Raw genomic sequence first — 17,842 nt, forward strand, 5'->3', positions numbered from 1 at the left:
GAGGATGTTGGGGTACAAGGAGGCAAACCTGCAGGCAGGGCTCCAGCAGTTGGCTTGTGCTGATTGGCTGTTCCCAGGCAATGAATGCTACCATCTTTGTTTGGGTTTGATCACGTGCCAAGAATGGGGAGCCAAAGGCCCAGTGTTTCAGTTTGGGTGTCTATTGCTGCTAAGAGACATCATGACCACAACAACTCTTTTTTTTTTTTTTTTTTTTGAGACAGGGTTTCTCTGTATTGTTTTGGAGGCTGTCCTGGAACTCACTCTGTAGACCAGGGTGGCCTCACAACAATCTTATAAAGAAAGCATTTAATCATTGGTGGCCCGTTTACAGTTCAGAAGTTCAGTCCATTATCATAATGGTGAGACCTGGAAGCATGCAGGCAGATGTGATGCTGGAGAAGTAGCTGAGAGTCTATACTTTGTAGGCAACAGGAAATGGTTTGTGACACTGGGAGTAGCTTCAATATAGAACTCAAAGCCCACCCCCACAGTGACACATTTCCTCTGACAAAGCCACACCTCCAATAGTGTCACCCCCTTTTTATTTCAAGCCATCACACTCAGGGATAGGAGTATTTATCAGACTGGAATCTAGATGAAAAGATTCAATAACGAAAAAGTGCTGGGGTTGGAGAAAAGGCCCAGCAGTCTTGCAGTTTGGTTCCCAGCACCCATGTCAGGAAGCTCACAATAGGATCTGATGCCCCCTTCTGACCTCCTTAGGTACTGCGCTCAGTACACACTAACACACATAGACACATAATTAAAGACAAAAATAAGATCTCGAGGACTGGAGAGGTGATGGCTCAGGGGTTAAGAGAGCTGGCTGCTCTTCCAGGGGACCTTGTTTCAAGTCCCAGTACCTACATGGCAACTGTTTGTAATTTCAGTTCTATGAGATCTGACACCCGTTCTGGCCTCCGTGGATACCAGGGTTACGTGTGGTACACAGACATACATGTAGGCAAGACACCCATTTTCATGAAATAAAATAATCTTTAAAAATTAAAGAATAAAAATGTAAAAGATAAGCCAATTTTTTTAGAGAAAGAAAATACACTGAAAAGAAAAACAAAACAAACAAACAAAAAAACCGACAAAAACCCAGCAGGTAAATCCTCAGATGCGTGTCCCAGAGAGGCAACGTGAATTCTTTCATAACTGTTGGTGAAGCAACCCAGGGTCGGCAGTGGCAGTTCATCGGAGTGAGTCAACAGAGCATGTGACTGACACTTATGCCCGCCATGTCCCTCTCATCCCTATCACACTTCCTCCCCTGAGAGAACTATGGGTCACCGGGTTTTCACTTTCTCCCTCACAACTGATATGTGATACTTTGGATTTGTGAGTATCCCTTTGAGCAATGATGCCTAACAGGCTCTGGGATGATTGTTTTACCTCTGTGTGCTGATAGAGTCCTTATTTTCAGGAGACACCCTAGTCTAAGGCACATCTCAGCCAAGCCAATGCACTGAGACTATATCTCACCACGGAAAGCACCAGAAGGTGGTACCCACTGCCTTTTAGGGATGCCTCTTAGGTGAGCATCCATGGATCTACCCTCCATCCCCCCAACTCACCTCTGGAGTGCATTCTCAATAATTGGCCTAATTTTGATCTTCAGACCCTCATCTTTGATAGGGATGCCATTTAGGCCTTACTGGATTCTCTGATACTCACCTATCCTTCTCAAATTCAGCCCTATATGACGTCGTCCATGACTCTCCCTTTGGACACATTCCACCTTGTCTAATACCAGCCACCCCTCTACCTGTCAACTTTGTTCCTTCCTCCCCATCTTTGACTTTTGTCTCTTCCCAGTCTCCTTCCTCCCCACTTGTAGAACTCTTCCCAGCTACTCCCTCCCCCCCCCCTTGTCCACATTCACACACTCTCTCACACATACTTGCTCGAGACATTCCCATTAGGTAACTCAAGGAACAAGTAAAAGCAGTGTCCTTTCTCAGAGGACATGCTTCCCCATCCTGAGGTGGCTAATGAAGACCTTAGCATCACCCAGGTACATGCTCCCTTCCCCGTATCTCACCTTGCTCCAGCCTGCCATCACTGATCCCAGTCGCAAGTCTCCTGTCCATGTCACCTCTTTCTCTTTTCTTACCCTTCTGACCCTTGGGCAAAAGCAGCAGTTTGTTGTATCCCAGTTCTTCAGGGGAGCAGATGTCTTTTGTGTTCTAAGTTGTAATTACAGACTTAACATACAAGAATTTTTGGCACATTGCGTCTTCCCTTCTGCCATTCCACTAAATTCTAAGTTTACCATCCGAGGTAAATAATAAACTTTATTATCTTGACCATCTCTTGCTGGAATGTAACTGTTAGACTTTTGGGGGACCAAGAAGAGAAAAATATAAAAGGAATATATATATCCAAGCAGCTATACAGCCTGCCTAGAACCAGAGACAGACAAAACTTTACAGTTTCACAACGTGTGGACAGGTAATTAACTTATTCCATTGTTATAGAGTTTGAGACCAACGAGAAAAGAAAAACCCTCAGACTCAATTCAGATTTTAATTAGCCAAATTTATTAAAGCTGCTGGCAGGGCCGCAGTCTCTAATCCAGAAGCCAGTGAAAGCAGGGCTTTTAAAGGTGAAAACCACAGGAAGTTCTTGTTATCTGCACAAGCAAGGGACGGGAGCCAAAGAGCTGTTCTGCTCTGCCAAGATTAGGCAGCCAGGTGACCTTAAATTAGTTACTGAATGCTGGGCAGTGATGGTACACGCCTTTAACCCCAGCACTCGGGAGGCAGAGGCAGGCAGATCTCTGAGTTCGAGACCAGCCTGATCTACAAGAGCTAGTTCCAGGACAGCTTCCAAAGCCACAGAGAAACCCTGTCTTGAAATTCCCACCCCCCCAAAAATAGTTATTGAATATCTGCATAAGTGGGTTATGCAAGCCAAAATAAGTAGTTAGTCATACTGTAACAAAGTAGATGGTCATGGCTGCACATTTCTGGGTGGGGATCAAAGAGCCACGATTGCTGGGAACCTGTTTTCTAGGAACTTGAGTCAGAGACAAATGGTTATTAGGTATTAAGATCAGTGTCTAGCACAAAATGAGTACTATGAATGTGACTTAGATTCAACTCTTTTAGCAAATTGTAAATGTGCTTAAGATGAATTTTTGTATGATAAAATAAGAGTTTTCCTAAAGCAAAATAACCAGATTTCTTTGTTTATAGTTACTAAGACTAAAACTCAGTGCACTGGTCTAAAACTAAAAATCTTGTTCTCAGTTTAAAATAAAGGGATCCTTCAAGATACTGATTTCTGATGTTGGTGGCAACTCACACCTTGAATCCCAGCATCTGAGAGAAAGTGGGCAGGCTGTGAGTTCAAGGCCAGCCTGGTCTACAGAGCAAGTTCCAGGACAGCCAGGGCTACACAGAGCAACCCTGTCTCAAAAAAATACGCATATTGATTTGTTCTTGGTGTCATTATAACTGTGTTTCCTGCTGAGTTTGCCAGAAGTTGAAGTACTTGTGGAATTGAGTAATAACAACACCAGAACTTGCTTAAAAATTTCTGTTTTTATCTAAGCTTTGTCTGTTATATGAAAGTTAAAACTAAAATGTATTATTTTCTCCTTATGACTGGTAAAACCTTCCTTCTGAGTGTTCAACAAACAAAACATACAGGCCAAAGCCAATGAGGATATAGGGACAAAAAAGACTTTGTCCTCCAAGGTCAACTGGGGCCAAGGGGATAATGGGCCCCCTATAAAAGGGCCCTAGAAGTCTGGTAAGTCATCTGTGCTCTCAATCAGAAAGGCCATGGAACCCCCCCCCCAACCTCCCCACCCATGCACACCTGCTGCAAAGTCCCTGAGTAGGGGGAAGAGTCTCCTATATATTGGAGGAAATCCACACAGTCAGCAAGATCCTGGCCATCACTTCAGCTGGCACAGTGGGAGAGGGAAAATGGAGGATCCTAGGGCACAAGTCCCTAGCAGTAAATAATGCCACAGAGTCTCAGCTACCTATAATAGAGAGAAGGGTAAGTTTTGGCCACCTGCTTGACTTTATTTATTCTGATTTTTTTGAGACAGGGTTTCTCTATGTCGGCAGCTCTCAACTTGTGGGTCACAACCCCCTTAGAGGTCAAACTACCCTTTCATGGGGGTCACTTAAGGCCATCTGCATGTAGGATATTTATATTATGATTCATTACAGTAGCAAAATTACAGTTATGAAGAAGCAACAAAAATAATTTTATAGTTGGGGGTCACCCCAACGTAAGGAACTGCATTAAACTATGTTATTAAGCACTGGGAAGGTTGAGAACCACAGTGCTATGCAGTCCTAGCTGTCCTGGAACTTGAACTCACAGGAGTATTGGGATCAAAAGTGTGTGCCCCTAATCCCAGCCCCTACTTGTCTTTTAAACACCTAGATGGGAAGTATAAAAATTGATAATATTATATAAAAATTGATCAGTCACTGCCTAGATGTCTCATCATGAACTTGTTCAGTTAGGAAACCTGATATTCCTAATGACCTGTATAGACGTTCATTCATATGAACATCTTTAGCCAATTTAAAAAGCTTTACAGGTCTTATAACATGCTCCAACAACTGTTAAACTGTAAGGAATTACTAAATGTACTCACCTGTGGGGATAAAATCCAATTTCCAACAAGTATTCAAAGTAAAAGACAAGAGAGCCTTGGGAAACAGCAAACCAATGGAAAACTTAACATTTCTTTTCCTAAAGGACACCAATAGCTGGAGAAACAGCTCAAGAGTTAAGAGTACTTCTTATGCAGTCATGAGGTCACAGCTTAGATCCTGGCACCCATTAAACAAGCTGGGCATTCCCTATAAATGTCTGTAATCTCAGCACTGTGGGGAGGGAGTTGAGGCAGGACGATTGCTGTGGCTTTCTGGCTTCCAACCTAGCTGAGACACAAGCTCCACAATCAAGAGAAACCCTCCTTCAGAGGAACAGGTAGAATGATGGAGGAAGATGCCCACTTCGGTCTTTAGGCACCTATGCACACACCAATACACATATATGGATATATTCACACAGATTTACTGTTAAACCTAACCTGTTATATGCCACGAGGAAGGAGAGAGACAACATTTATTGGTTCTCAAGAGTTTAATAATTCGGCACATAGTCAGGTCACTGATTGATCAGAGCTGGGGAGCCTCATTTCTTCTGGCAGTCCTGCGCAGGGGCAGAAGCAGAGTTTTAAGCTTAAAAAAATCATAAACATTTGTGGCCAAGTTACAATCAGAATTTAGAGATTGGGGCTTCCTTGAATGTTCCATCAGTATACAATGCTTTCAGTCAACCAATCAGATTCATTTGTTCCTTCTGTGGCTAGGAACAGCCACAATGTTTCAAAAGAACTAAAGATGCATAATGACTATTTCTATGGTTTAGGAAGGAGGTTGGTCTGCCACTGGAAAGTTCTCAGCTCCCCTAGGGCCTGGGAACCTGAACTTTATTTCACCTGCAGGTAAAATGGAGTTTGAAATCAAAATGGCAGTACTCAGGCCAAGGCACTTTTGCCTGCTCCCTGCAATACACAAACATAAACAAATAGAATAAAGTCTTTAAAAAATGAACATTAAGGACCAACTTTAAATAAACAAAACTATAAACTTCTATAAACTCAAAATTTTTATGGGGCTGAAAAGATGGCTCAGCAGTTAAGGGCATTGGCTACTCTTCCAGAGGACCTGGGTTCAGTTCCTAGCATCTACATGGCAGCTCACACCTGTCTGTAACTTCAGTTCCAGGGCTTCTGACACCCTCACATAGACACACATGCAGGCAAAACGACAATGAACATAAAATTAAAAATCAATAAGAAAGATTTCAGGCACTCTTACCTGTGCTTTTCCAGGAAAATCCTTTGATTGTCTGTCATAGCAACCTTTTCAGGCTGCTGTATTCTGCGGCTGGGAGACGGCTCAGTGGGTAAGAGCACTTGCTGCGTAATTGTGAAGACATGAGTTCAGATCCGCAGCACCTATGTCAAAAGCTAGATATGGGAGAGGCCAGAGAGATGGCATATATAAGACCTCAAAGCCCGCCTCCACAGTGACACACTTCCTCCAACAAGACCACACCTACTCCAGTAAGGCCACACCTCCCAGTAGTACAACTCCAGTTTCTTTCAAATTACCATACAGCCTAAATGAAAAATGGCAAACTCAGAGTTCAGTAAGAAATCCTATCTCCCATAAGAAAGGTAGAGAGTGACAGAAGACACCCAACATCCTCGTCAGGCCTCTGCACACATGTAGATGTGTACACATACTTCATACAACACACACATTGCATGCACATATACACACATATGCACACACATGCCTTATTATTTCCAAACTAATTTTTTTTTTAGCTCTGAGTAAATAAAAATGCAGTCTTTTCAACATCTCCATTGTTGCTGCACCACTCCATCATAGCTGACTCTGTCACACTCATCCTGAGGCTTAATCTACCTTTACGGAGTCCTCGGTCCTTAGGTCCTCTTGCTAAGTCCCTGTCAATCCATTACAAAAACCACTGGTTCTAGTGGCCACCTTCACTGGGTATATAGAGGCATCCCCACTGAAACAGAACACGTCTCTGAGGTAACAACCCCTTTTTTCCTAGAATACACTTTTCCTTCCTTTGGCTCTCCTGGTCTCTACAGTCAATAGTGTCTGGCTTTCGTTTCCAGTATCGCTCGGTGAGTGGGTGAATGTCTTAAAATTAAGTTCTATCTCCACACTACCTAAGATCCTCAATCTTCTGGGAAACTAGGGAGGGTTAATAAACTGTTAGAAATAAAAATCTGATGGTTCGTTTCCAAAGGTGCCTCAAGCCATCTTAGGCCCAGCTACACATGAAGAGAAAACACTAGCTAATGCTTGCTAGTCTAGCTATTCTCTCCCAATATATCCTGATTCTACTGAGCTAACCCATACACACTATCTAGTTTAGAATAGACAGCTACTAACAGACAGGCTTCCCTGCAAGTTCACACATCTGATAAGCATTCAACAAGCTAGGGGCTGGAGAGATGGCTCAGGAATTAAGAGCTCTTGCTGTTCTTGAAGAGGACCAGGGTTAATTCCCAGCACCCACATGACAGCTCAGAATCATCTGTAAAGGGTTCCAGGAAATCTGGCGCCCTCCTCTGAGCACCAGGAACACATGTGGTGCGTAGACTCAGGCAAAACACTGCTACACGGAAAATAAAAATCAAATCTTTAAAAATGAATGAAAATAAAATGAACACAGTAGCTGGGCATGATGGGCATGATTTTAAATCCAGCACTGAGGAGGCAGAGGCAAGTGTATCTCTGTGAGTTTAAGGCCAACCAGAGCTACATAGTGAGAGCCTGTCTATATATAAATTAAATGAATAAATAAAACAGGATGCAAAATATAAAGAACCCACACATACTTTTTTTTTCTTTTTTGGTTTTTTTCAAGACAAGGTTTAGCAAACCTGGAACTCATTTGGAGACCAGGCTGATGTAGTGGCAATCTTGTTCCACCAATAGATTTAAGATACTGGCCTTAGGGTGTGACTTCAGTGTGGGGACCTGATCCCTTATAAGGAAGAAGAGGGGTCTGGCTCTCTCTCTTGGGTGGTGGTCTGAGCATCATGCATCCCAGCATCCTGTGCTTCCAGGAGTAGAAGACCACTGCTGCTATTTACCTTCATTGTGTGAGTGCTCCCCAAATAAATATTTGTTATTGTTTTATTTGGGCATTCCAGGACTTCCATAACCCTTCCTCACTTGGTGCCCAATGTGCGACACAAAAGAGAGAGAGCCAGACCCCTCCTCTTCCTTATAAGGGATCACATCCCCACACTGAAGCCACACCCTAAGGCTGGTACCTCAAATCTATTGGCAGAACAAGATGCCCACTACCAGCTGGCCTTGAATTCACAGAGATCCTCCTGCCTTTACCTCTGAAGTTCTGGGATTAAAGGTTCCCAGCTTCCACACACATTTTTTTGTTGAAAAAGAGACAAACGTACTGAGGAACATGCCTGAATCTGTTTTGAAAGCAGGAGCCATTATGCTGTATTGTTAAAAATAAGTTTCCATAGACTGGGTGTGGTGGCACACACCTTTAATCCCAGCACTTGGGAGGCAGAGGCAGGCAGAGCTCTGTGAGTTTGAGGCCAACCTGGTCTACAGAGCGAGTTCCAGGACAGCCTCCAAAGTTACAGAGAAACCCTGTCTTGAAAAACCAAAAGGAAAAAACAAAAGTTTCCATTTACTACAAGATCTGAGTTGCTGTTTTTAAGTCTGTTCCCTGGAACCTGACCTTCCCTAACCCATGACCTTGACTTGTTTTTGAGATACCCTGACCTTTCCTGACTCCCCCATCATGTGATGACAACATAATGGGTTTTTTTTTTTTTGAGATTTTTCTGCATATCCTTATTGCCCTATTGTCTCTCTTCTGTAAACCTACTTTAAAAGGGACCCAATAAAATCTAATGGGCGTGACAGCATCTGTTTGGAGAATGGCCCTTGGGAGGCAGAGGCAGGAGTAGTGTTGTGAGTCTGATACCAGCCTTGGTGATGGCATCAGCACTATGAAAAGGTATTTGCCACTAAGCCTGACCACCTGATTTCTCTACCCCCAGCCTACGTGGTAGAAGGAGAAGAAAAAAAAAAAGGATCGAATAAATGGATTGGGGCTTATCTCTTTAATGCTATTTAGGAGGCAGTCACTGGCCAGTCCATGGATGCACCCCAATAAGAAAGAAACCAGTGAACCCCATGGTGGTGGTGCATGCCTTTAATCTCAGCACTTAGAAGGCAGAGGCAGATGGGTCTCCGAGTCCAAGGCCAGTTTTATCTATAGAGTGAATTCCAGGACAACCAGAGCTACACAGAGAAACCCTTTCTCAAACATCAGACAAAAGACAGGGTCTCTATATAGTTATGATTGTCCTGGAACACACTAGGTAGAACAGGTTGACCTTGAACTCTTTCTTAGAGCTTTGCCTGCTCCTGCCTCCCAAGTGCTGGGATTAAAGGTGTGAGGTGTGGACCCTCACTTCAGTACATTTGTTTTGAAATGAAGACCATTGATTACCTTGAAGAGATCTTGGAGGTCATACACACTAGAGACTCGACAACATTCAACTTTCCCAGAAAGCTGGGTGGTGACATTGTGCCAGGGGCCTGTTCATAGTTGTGTTGCTCATGTTCCTTTATCGTGAATTTCTCTGGAAAAAATGTGTTCTTTACCTTTGCTGGGTTAAATACTGAAGACCCAGCAGATGCCATAACAGGCTGCCCCAGTCTTATCTCAGAGATCAGGCTTCAGTTTCCTGAGAGATTGACCAAGCAGTTTCTGAGGAAAAGCCACAAAGTTTAAGGACAGGGCCTGGAACTTGTCCAGACCTTCCCCAAAATGGAAAATTGTAACCCTGACCAGCTCCTGACTAGCCCCAGCCAATTTAGAACATACTAATATGTTCTTGCTTAAGCCAATCATATCTAAAATGACCTAACTTCCTTAGACATTCCCCTTAGTGAGGCTTAAAAGAATCCCCTACCTTATTCTTGGGATCATAGCCATCTTGCCTTTGTGTAGAATGGTCAGCCCCAGCAAGCTGGAATAATTAAAAAAGACTCTTTGCTTTTGTATTGGATCTGCTCTCTTGGTGGTCTTTGGAGGTCCTGATGCTGGACACAACAAATACCTCCACAGTCTCACCTTAAGGTAATGTATGAGTGTTTCAAGTGCAGCTTACTGGCTTGTTCAGCCTGCTTCCTTATACCATCCAGGACCACCTTCTCTGGGATGGCACCACACACAATGAACTGGGCCCTTCCATATCAGTCATCCATCAGGAAGTTGCCTTACAGATGTGACCCCAGGCAATTATTTCCTTAAGGTTCTTTCTTCCAGATAATCCAAACTGATATAAAAACTAGCCAGCACAGAAACGTAGAGAAAAGTCTCTCAAAACTCAGTGTAAACATCAAAATTCTAGAGTATCTTAAACAAAATAGAGCATAGACCTGGCTAGGACAACTCCAGGGTAGCTAGCTTTTCTACCAGGTTTAAAGTCTTAGTTCCTAAAACCTCTTTCTTGCCACTTTAATTATGCTATCTTTGTCCTGGGCTTAATTTACATCCTGTGATTGGTTTCTTTGTAAACCAAACCTCTCCAGATATTAACAGGAGTCAGGGAACAACAGTCTTTTGGGGGTGCTTTGAAAGTAACCCTCTGGGCTGATTGTGAAAGACCCCAGGCCCCTAAGGGGCACAGGGTCCCGAGGAGCGCCCGAGACTCAGAAACCAGACCAAGAGCTGCAAAGGCAAGAGGGTTTATTGAACGAATGCGCATTTGGGTGTCAGCAATATCGGGAAAGCTGCACACCCCAGCATGGGGTGCAAGCTCCTTATATAGGAAAAAAACTGCACATCAGCATACAGGCAAGGGCACAAAGTGATTGATTACAAAGTATGATCTCATGTTAGAGTGGTCACCCAGGTGTGACCTGCTTTTCTACAAAGGAAAAACCACAGAACGTACCCTGAAAAGTCCTTGATTGTCTGTTGGCCAGCCAGGTGTGACCCAAAGAGGGTTGTCTTGGCGATTGCCCCCGTCTAAACCATAGGATGTGCCCGGGGTTGGGGCCAACTTCCTTGTAATGGCCAAGGCCTGTGGTAAACTTTTTCTCTCTGTGAACTAAAATCTTTTAAAACTTTTTCTCTCAGCAAAATAAAATCTTTCAATTGAAAAGTCTTAATCTGAGGTCTGTGGGGTTTTCAGAGTAGTATATTGTGGACATAGGAGAGTGGGGTTGGAAGGTAAGCAGCCTTGAACCTTAGACACGCTGCCAGTTCAACTTGTTCAACCAAGAAAATGGACAGAATATTCTGGGTTTTTGTTTTTGTTTGTTTTTTTTGGGTTTTCAAAACAGGATTTCTCATTGTAGTCCTGACTGTCCTGGAACTTGCTCTGTAGACCAGGTGGACTTGAACTCATAGATACACCTGTCTTGGCCTCCAGAGTGTTGGGATTAAAGGTGTGCACCACCACAGCCCCACTCCTGGTTATGTTTTTAAAATGGGTCTTGCATTGTATGGTAGTCGCCTATGTTGGAGTCAAGGTGATGACTATTAGGACCTGATGGGGAATGTCCTTTTGTTGTTGTTGTTGTTTTGGTTTTTTTGGGACATGGTTTCTCTGTATAGCTTTGGAGCCTATCCTGGCACTCACTCTGGAGACTAGGCTGGCCTCAAACTCACAGAGATCAAACTGCCTCTGCCTCCAGAATGCTGGGATTAAAGGCGTGAGCCACCAACGCCAGGCTGAGGGGAATGTCCTTTTGTGTATGTTTACCTCATTGGTTGTTGAATAAAGCTCTACTTGGACAAGATAGCTGGGACTAGGAGTTGAGGAGGATTCTGAGCAATGTAGTAAGGACAGTCGCCGCCATGTGATCCCAAGAAGAATGGACGTGCGCAGCCAGCGTCTTCAATAAGATAAGTTTATAAATATACAGATTAGTAGTTATGGTTGATAATTAAGACTGAGCTAGCAGTAAGAAATCCTAGTCATTGACCAGCAGCATTTGTACCTATTATAAGTCTCCGAGTGTTATTTTGGCCGCCCACATGGTGGGCGGAACTCCAGCTGCAGGCAGAAAGATTTACCATTACAAGGACCAGCACCTGGGTATCTTAAATCAGCCGGTCCGCTCTAGCTAGCTGCAAGGACACAGGTCACATGGAAAGCACAGTCCAACTCTGTGCAGATTTTAAGTCACTCCTGCCACCAGCTGGACAGCCCTAGTCAGGACAAGTTTTGCTTTGGGGCTGATTTGGAATTAATTACCTGGAAGTAGCTCAAATTCTGTGACTTGAGTCTCACTGCAGCATACCCTGACAGCTTGTTTCCTGCCACCATAAAACTGCTACCACCTGTGAACCACGCTGCCTCAGGCTGGGAAACCGTGGCATCGTATAGGTCTGACCTAGCATTGCAGGTACATGGACGTGTTGTAGGGGATCCTTGGTGTTGAGCTCTGGCAGAGGCAGTAGGATTAAAAGTCGGGTAAAATTTTACACTTATCTCTGAAGGTTGGTACTGGTTGATTCTGTTTTCTGAGCCCAGTGGAAGGCCCCCAAGTTGAGAGTTTAAAGTGCAGAATGGCCTGGGCAGTGGTGGCACATGCCTTTAATCCCAGCACTTGGGAGGCAGAGGCAGGAGCATCTCTGTGAGTTCGAGACTGGTATGGTCTACAAAACGAGTTCCAGGACAGCCTCCAAAGCCATAGAGAAACCCTGTCTTGAAAAAACTAACCTCCTCCCCCCCAAAAAAAAGTGCAAAATGGAATTGTAACTCTTGGTCCAGTTTTTGTCCACTATCTGGAGAGGCTTGTCTTATAAAATGTACAACCAGGACAGCTTGGCCTTTCTGACTCTCAATATCCATGTTTACAAATTTGCCCATGGGTTCAGCTAAAAACATATCAGGGTTCTCAGAAGCCATCTATTATTATCTTTTGCAACTTATCATAGTTATGGGGTTTTTATCCCTTCTATTTGATTACCTCACTGTGAGAGATATTATCTCTAACAAAAAGGTTATATATAGTTCTGGTGGGTCCTTCCCCCATCTTTCCTGTAAGTGTCCTGATTTGTCCTGCAGAATTCTCCTTCAGGTCCAGCAATGGAAGCTAACCTGGCTGTAACTGAATTCTGCGTGTGAGCCTCACTAGTTCAGGGATGTGCTAAGATCCAGATGTAGAACTTTCCCTAAAGGTTAGAATGATATGGATACTTTTCTAGGTTAGGTGAAATGCCACACAGAGACTTTTGGATTCCTTAATGAAGGTGGGAGAGATCCTGGCTAAATTAGGCTAGTTTGGATTGCATTTGGAAAAGATCAGTGTCTTAGTTACTGTCTCATTGTTGTGAAGAGACACCATGACCACAACAACTCTCTCTCTTTTTTTTAATGATTCATTTACTTTTTTAAATGTGCATTGGTATTTTGCCTGCATGTATGTCTGAGTGATGGTGTCTGATCCCCTGGAGGTAGAGTTACAGGCAGTTAAAAGCTTCCATGTGGATGCTGGGAACTGAACCTAGGTCCTCTGGAAGAACAGTCAGTGCTATTAACTGCTGAGCCATCTCTCCAGCCCTGACCACAGCAACTCTTATAAAGGAAAACATTTAATTGGGGTTTGCTTACAGTTCCAGAGAGTTAGTCCATGATCATCATGTCAGGAAGAAGACAGACTTGGCATTGAGAGCTTTATATCCTGATCCACAGGCAGGGGAGAAAGAGAGAGAGAGAGAGAGAGAGAGAGAGAGAGAGAGAGAGAGAGAGGACAGGGGCCTGGCATGGGCTTTTGAAATCACAAAGCTGATCCCCAGTGACATACCTTTTCCAACAAGGCCACACCCTTGAATCCATCCCAAACAGTTCCATTAACTGGAGACCAAGCATCCAAAGATACGAGCCGATGGGGGCCATTTTCATTCAAAGCACCACAGTCAGAGACATGAAAGAGGACATACACAGGACTCACTGGGAACCAGAGCTAAGCCTTAGAAATTACCATCTCTCTCTCTCTCTCTCTCTCTCTCTCTCTCTCTCTCTCACACACACACACACACACACACACACACACACACACACACACACACACACAAAGAACAAAAAACCCAAAGACACCTTACCCCATTCTCTTTCCCCTCTAGTCGCTGGGAACCACTCACCTATTTCTGTCCTCCTAAGTACTGTTTGCAAGGCTCACCCATGTCTTAGCATATATCAAGGCTTTCTTTCCTTTTTGTGGCCTAACGACTATTTTCTGGATTTGCCCATTTGTTCCATTTGTCAGTTGATAGACATTTACTTTGTTTCTATTTGTTGCCTGTCATTATGAAAGTTGCTGTGGGCGTGAGATGTAAGTACATGCTACACATAGACATGTTTCGCTCTGACAGACACAGAAGTGGGATCCTGGGTTGTAGCTGAGATCTCCCCACTTCCTGCAATGTCCACAGCATCACAGTTCTGCTTTCTTTGCTTCTAAAACACAATGGCTATCTGCTTTTCCCTAGAATACCCAATGGGTATGAGCAATGTGCCATCAGGGCTTTGAACTGCATTTTTTTTTTCTTTTTTGGGGGGTGGGGGCGGTGAGACAAGGTTTCTCTGTAGCTCTGGCTGCCCTGGAACTTGATCTGTAGACCAGGCTGGCCTTGAACTCACAGAGATCCACCTGCCTCTGCCTTGACCTGCATTTTCTTGATACCAAGAATTTGGAGCCTGTTGGTCATTGCACATCTTTTAGAAGAAACATTAAATCCCCTTTTTGTTCATTTTTTAAAATTTTACTTACTGTTTATTTATTTATTTGAGGCAAGATTTCATGTAGCCCAGGCTGGTTTCACACTTACTGAGTAGTTGAGGATGACCTTGAACGGTTCCTCTTGCTTACATCTCTCCAGTGCTGAGATTACAGATGTGCCCTGCTCCAGCTTTTGAGGCTCTGATGGTGAAGGTTGCACATTCAGAGGTGAACAGGGGCTCTGGAGTTAGGTTTATTGACCCCCCTCCTTTATCCATCCTGCCCCGCAGGATGAAACTTGGGGAACAAATGAGAAGTTACCGAACAGGTTAAAGTGGCAACTGATTTGTTATGTCCTTGAGCGCAAAGGAACTTTCCTTGTTCTAGCAGTCACCATCTCCCTCATTGCTTCTTCCAGGACAGACATGGAGTTCCCTGTGTGGCCATTCTTCTACAGATTTTACTTCTGCAATGGCTGTTTCATAACATGCAAGAAAACATCTGCCTTCCATAAGTTCCCAGGCTGCAGCCAAGTGACTGGAATTTTCCTTCTTCAGCTAGCCAGGAGCAGCCAGGCCCTGGGCTGGAAGGCTCCTCCCTCCTCCACTGACCGCCCAAGAAAAACTGAGTTGCCTCATATCTCGGGGGCGGGGGAGGCATGGATTTCATTAGAGGTCCTCACTGTGAGGCCGGATTTAGGGTTGTTCAAGGGATGTGAGAGTGGAGGGCTGTTTGGGTTTGGTTTGGCTGTGGCTCTGAACAAGCGCAGAGAGCTGCTGCAACTATTATTCTGGGTTGGGGAGATTTGCAGACCTGGGGAAAGTTCCAGTACTCCTTTTCTAAGCAGGAGGTGGAGACCTTGAGGCAAGTTTTGGCCCTGAGACAACTCTTGGCCCCAGGAAGCTTGCCTGTCTCTGCACCTTAACCGCCATCCAGCCCTGAAGTAATTTGATCCTCAAGGTTTTAGTGCCGCCCCCTTCAGAACCCAGCCAATTCTCTACAGTAAGGCTTTCTAGAGCCGATCCCACCAACAGGAAAAGGAAGCTGCCAGAGAAAGGGAGGGCCTACAGAGCCAGGGTAGCAGCAGCCATCCTCCAGAAGGGGTGATTGTTCGAGTCAGTACCATGAGCCATAATTCCCAAGCCTTCTACACCAACAATGCCGGACTTCCCCCAAGTTATGAGACAATCAAAGAGGAGTACGGGGTGACCGAGCTGGGGGAACCCCACAACTCAGCTGTTGTGAGAACCACCGTGATCAACATGCCCAGAGACGTTGCTGTGCCTGACCATGTGGTCTGGTCCCTGTTCAACGCGCTCTTCATGAACTTCTGTTGCCTGGGTTTCATTGCCTATGCCTACTCTGTGAAGGTGAGTGTGGCGGAGGTGGGAGTGACAGTGTAAGAAGGTGTGTGGGAGCCCGAAGCTCATTTACTCAGATGGCACCTGGGGGGTGGAGGGGGGGACTGTCCTTCATGTAAGAGAGTAAGTTCGTGTGCACCCTTCCTGTGTGTGTGTGTGTGTGTGTGTGTGTGTGTGTGTGTGTGTGTCTGTCTGTCTATCTGTCTGTCTGTCTGTCTGTGTATCCGTCTGCCTTGGAGACTTTCCAATAGTCTGATGGGATGAGGCTGCTTGGAGTTTCTGGGGCCAGACTTTTCCCCGCCCCATTCCTGGAATGTCCCTTCACCCTGAATACTGGGGCCCTAAGCTGTGTGGAAAGTGTTGTGTGTGGCCCATGCTGGAGCCTCCTGTATAGTTTGAGTGTGTGTGTGTGTGTGTGTGTGTGTGTGTGTGTGTGTAAAAGAGAGGAGGGTCCCTGGCCTAAGGGAGTGAGGCTGCAGTGAGCAGGGAGGACATAGCGGAACTGAGTCAGAGCACCTGACTTTCAGCTGGCCTGCGTCAGGGCCCCTTACCATTTGGTCTTCTTCAGTCCAGGGACAGGAAGATGGTGGGCGATGTGATTGGAGCCCAGGCCTACGCCTCCACTGCCAAGTGCCTCAACATCAGTTCCCTGATCTTCAGTGTCCTCATGGTCATTATCTGCATCATTATTGTCTCCACCACCTCTGTGGCAGTCATTCAAGCCTTTTCACAAAGAGTGCCACATTCTGGGTTCTAGTCCTGCCCTGTGCTCCACAGTCCATGGCTGCCCGCCCCAGGCTGAGGCCTTCACCCTTTGTTTACCCTACGCATATGCAAATGTTACTTTCATATATATCTGTCCACAGTGGATCCAATAAAGTATGCACGGTGACACTTCTGGCTGTGACTCTGTTCTGTGGTTCTGTACCGAGCTCACGTGCACCCTTCCTGTCTGAGGAGAGCAGAGCGTCCTTACCTTGGTAGGCTTCTGGTCTCCTGCTATGGGCAGCAACTGACTAGTACCCTCTGTAGGGTTTTGGCTGCTTCAGCAAAGGGATTCTGAGTACCATCCAAGCCTGACACCATGCCTCAGGGTACCCAGGAAGGGTGGAGAACCCTGAGCAGAGGAGGCTTCAAGAGTGAAAGACACCCAGAGTCCCTTACCTCAAGGGAAAAGAAACCTCTAGCCGAGATAAGCTGTGACCTCGTTCCATGGTGGCCTCTCGGATATGACTTCAGTCTCCTTGTGTGACCTGCATACAACTAGTGGTGTACTGCTATGGACTTGGTAGCCTTCACTCTTTTCTTGTCCCACACAACACTCAGGTGTATATACAGGCACCTGGAGTAGGTGGGGATTCAAGAATGCCCCTCATGGTTTTGAACACTAGTAGGGAGGACCAAATGACAGTAAGTTCTGCAGGGGTCGCAGCTCCTATATTTCCCCTTCACCTGGAGGTGATGCTGCTTACCCTGGCGCTCTTCTAACACATTACACTGCATCCCAGGAGTTCCTTCTAAAGGGTACCTACCCCTTGCCGCTTACCCAAGCCTGGCCCTTGGGAGTCGGCCTCAGCTTCCAATGCCTGTGGGACTTGGTCCTATCCAATAGCTATTTGCTTCCCTAACCACCAGGATAACTTGAATGTATCCCAGAATCCCAGGAGTAGCATGGTGAGCCCTAGGGTAGAAGGTGCTACTGGGAAGGCACTGTGTGACTTCAGCAAGGGAAGGCCTGGCTTTTTACAGGAAGTGTGGTTTTTAATAGGAAGTAAAGAGGAGCATCTGGGAAGACAGCATCTGAGGCCTGCAAGTCAGGGCAGTTCCCTTAATATTTTAGAGATCTCAGCATGACCTTGACACAGAAGAGTTTCACAAGTCAGTAAGAAGAAGCTGGAATTTATAAAGCATGCTCAAGAGTAGGTGTATGAGCTCCTCAAGAGTCACTGCTAAGTCTTTTAATGGTGATTGTGTGTAGGATTTTGGAAGCTTTTGGAATCTCAATGGTTTAACAGGTTTCTAAGGGATTCTTCCCTCTAGTCCCCATTCAATCACTGAGGCTATACAGTGACTGTAGGGTACTTTGGGGGACCATGTGCTGACAAAGTAAAACCAGGAGCCATTAGGCTTGCACAGAGGGTTTCTGGTAAGATTCCCTAG

The 17,842-nt window shown here is 45.2% G+C and overlaps 1 protein-coding gene and 1 long non-coding RNA gene across 2 annotated transcripts; one reads left to right on the top strand and one right to left on the bottom strand.

The window, feature by feature from the left end:
- Positions 1-5,108: 5,108 nt before the first annotated feature.
- Positions 5,109-14,931, bottom strand: LOC103159626. The gene is made up of 3 exons (XR_003484020.2): positions 14,431-14,931; positions 5,868-6,019; positions 5,109-5,196 (listed from the first exon to the last, which is right to left on the bottom strand). It is a non-coding gene; the product is annotated as an uncharacterized LOC103159626 (long non-coding RNA).
- Positions 14,932-15,076: 145 nt separating this feature from the next.
- Positions 15,077-16,580, top strand: LOC100756685 (interferon-induced transmembrane protein 2). The gene is made up of 2 exons (XM_027409019.2): positions 15,077-15,691; positions 16,251-16,580. The coding sequence occupies exons 1-2, from the start codon at positions 15,446-15,448 to the stop codon at positions 16,437-16,439; spliced, it is 435 nt and encodes a 144-aa protein (XP_027264820.1). The 5' UTR covers positions 15,077-15,445; the 3' UTR covers positions 16,440-16,580.
- Positions 16,581-17,842: the final 1,262 nt, after the last annotated feature.

This window comes from Cricetulus griseus, chromosome 3, assembly GCF_003668045.3.
Source record: "Cricetulus griseus strain 17A/GY chromosome 3, alternate assembly CriGri-PICRH-1.0, whole genome shotgun sequence".
Lineage (NCBI taxonomy): Eukaryota > Metazoa > Chordata > Mammalia > Rodentia > Cricetidae > Cricetulus > Cricetulus griseus.

Coding starts and splice junctions, on each gene's coding strand:
- LOC100756685 (XM_027409019.2), top strand. CDS start 15,446: ATGAGCCATAATTCCCAAGCCTTCTACACCAACAATGCCGGACTTCCC. Junction 15,692..16,250: donor CCTATGCCTACTCTGTGAAG/GTGAGTGTGGCG, acceptor GGTCTTCTTCAG/TCCAGGGACAGGAAGATGGT.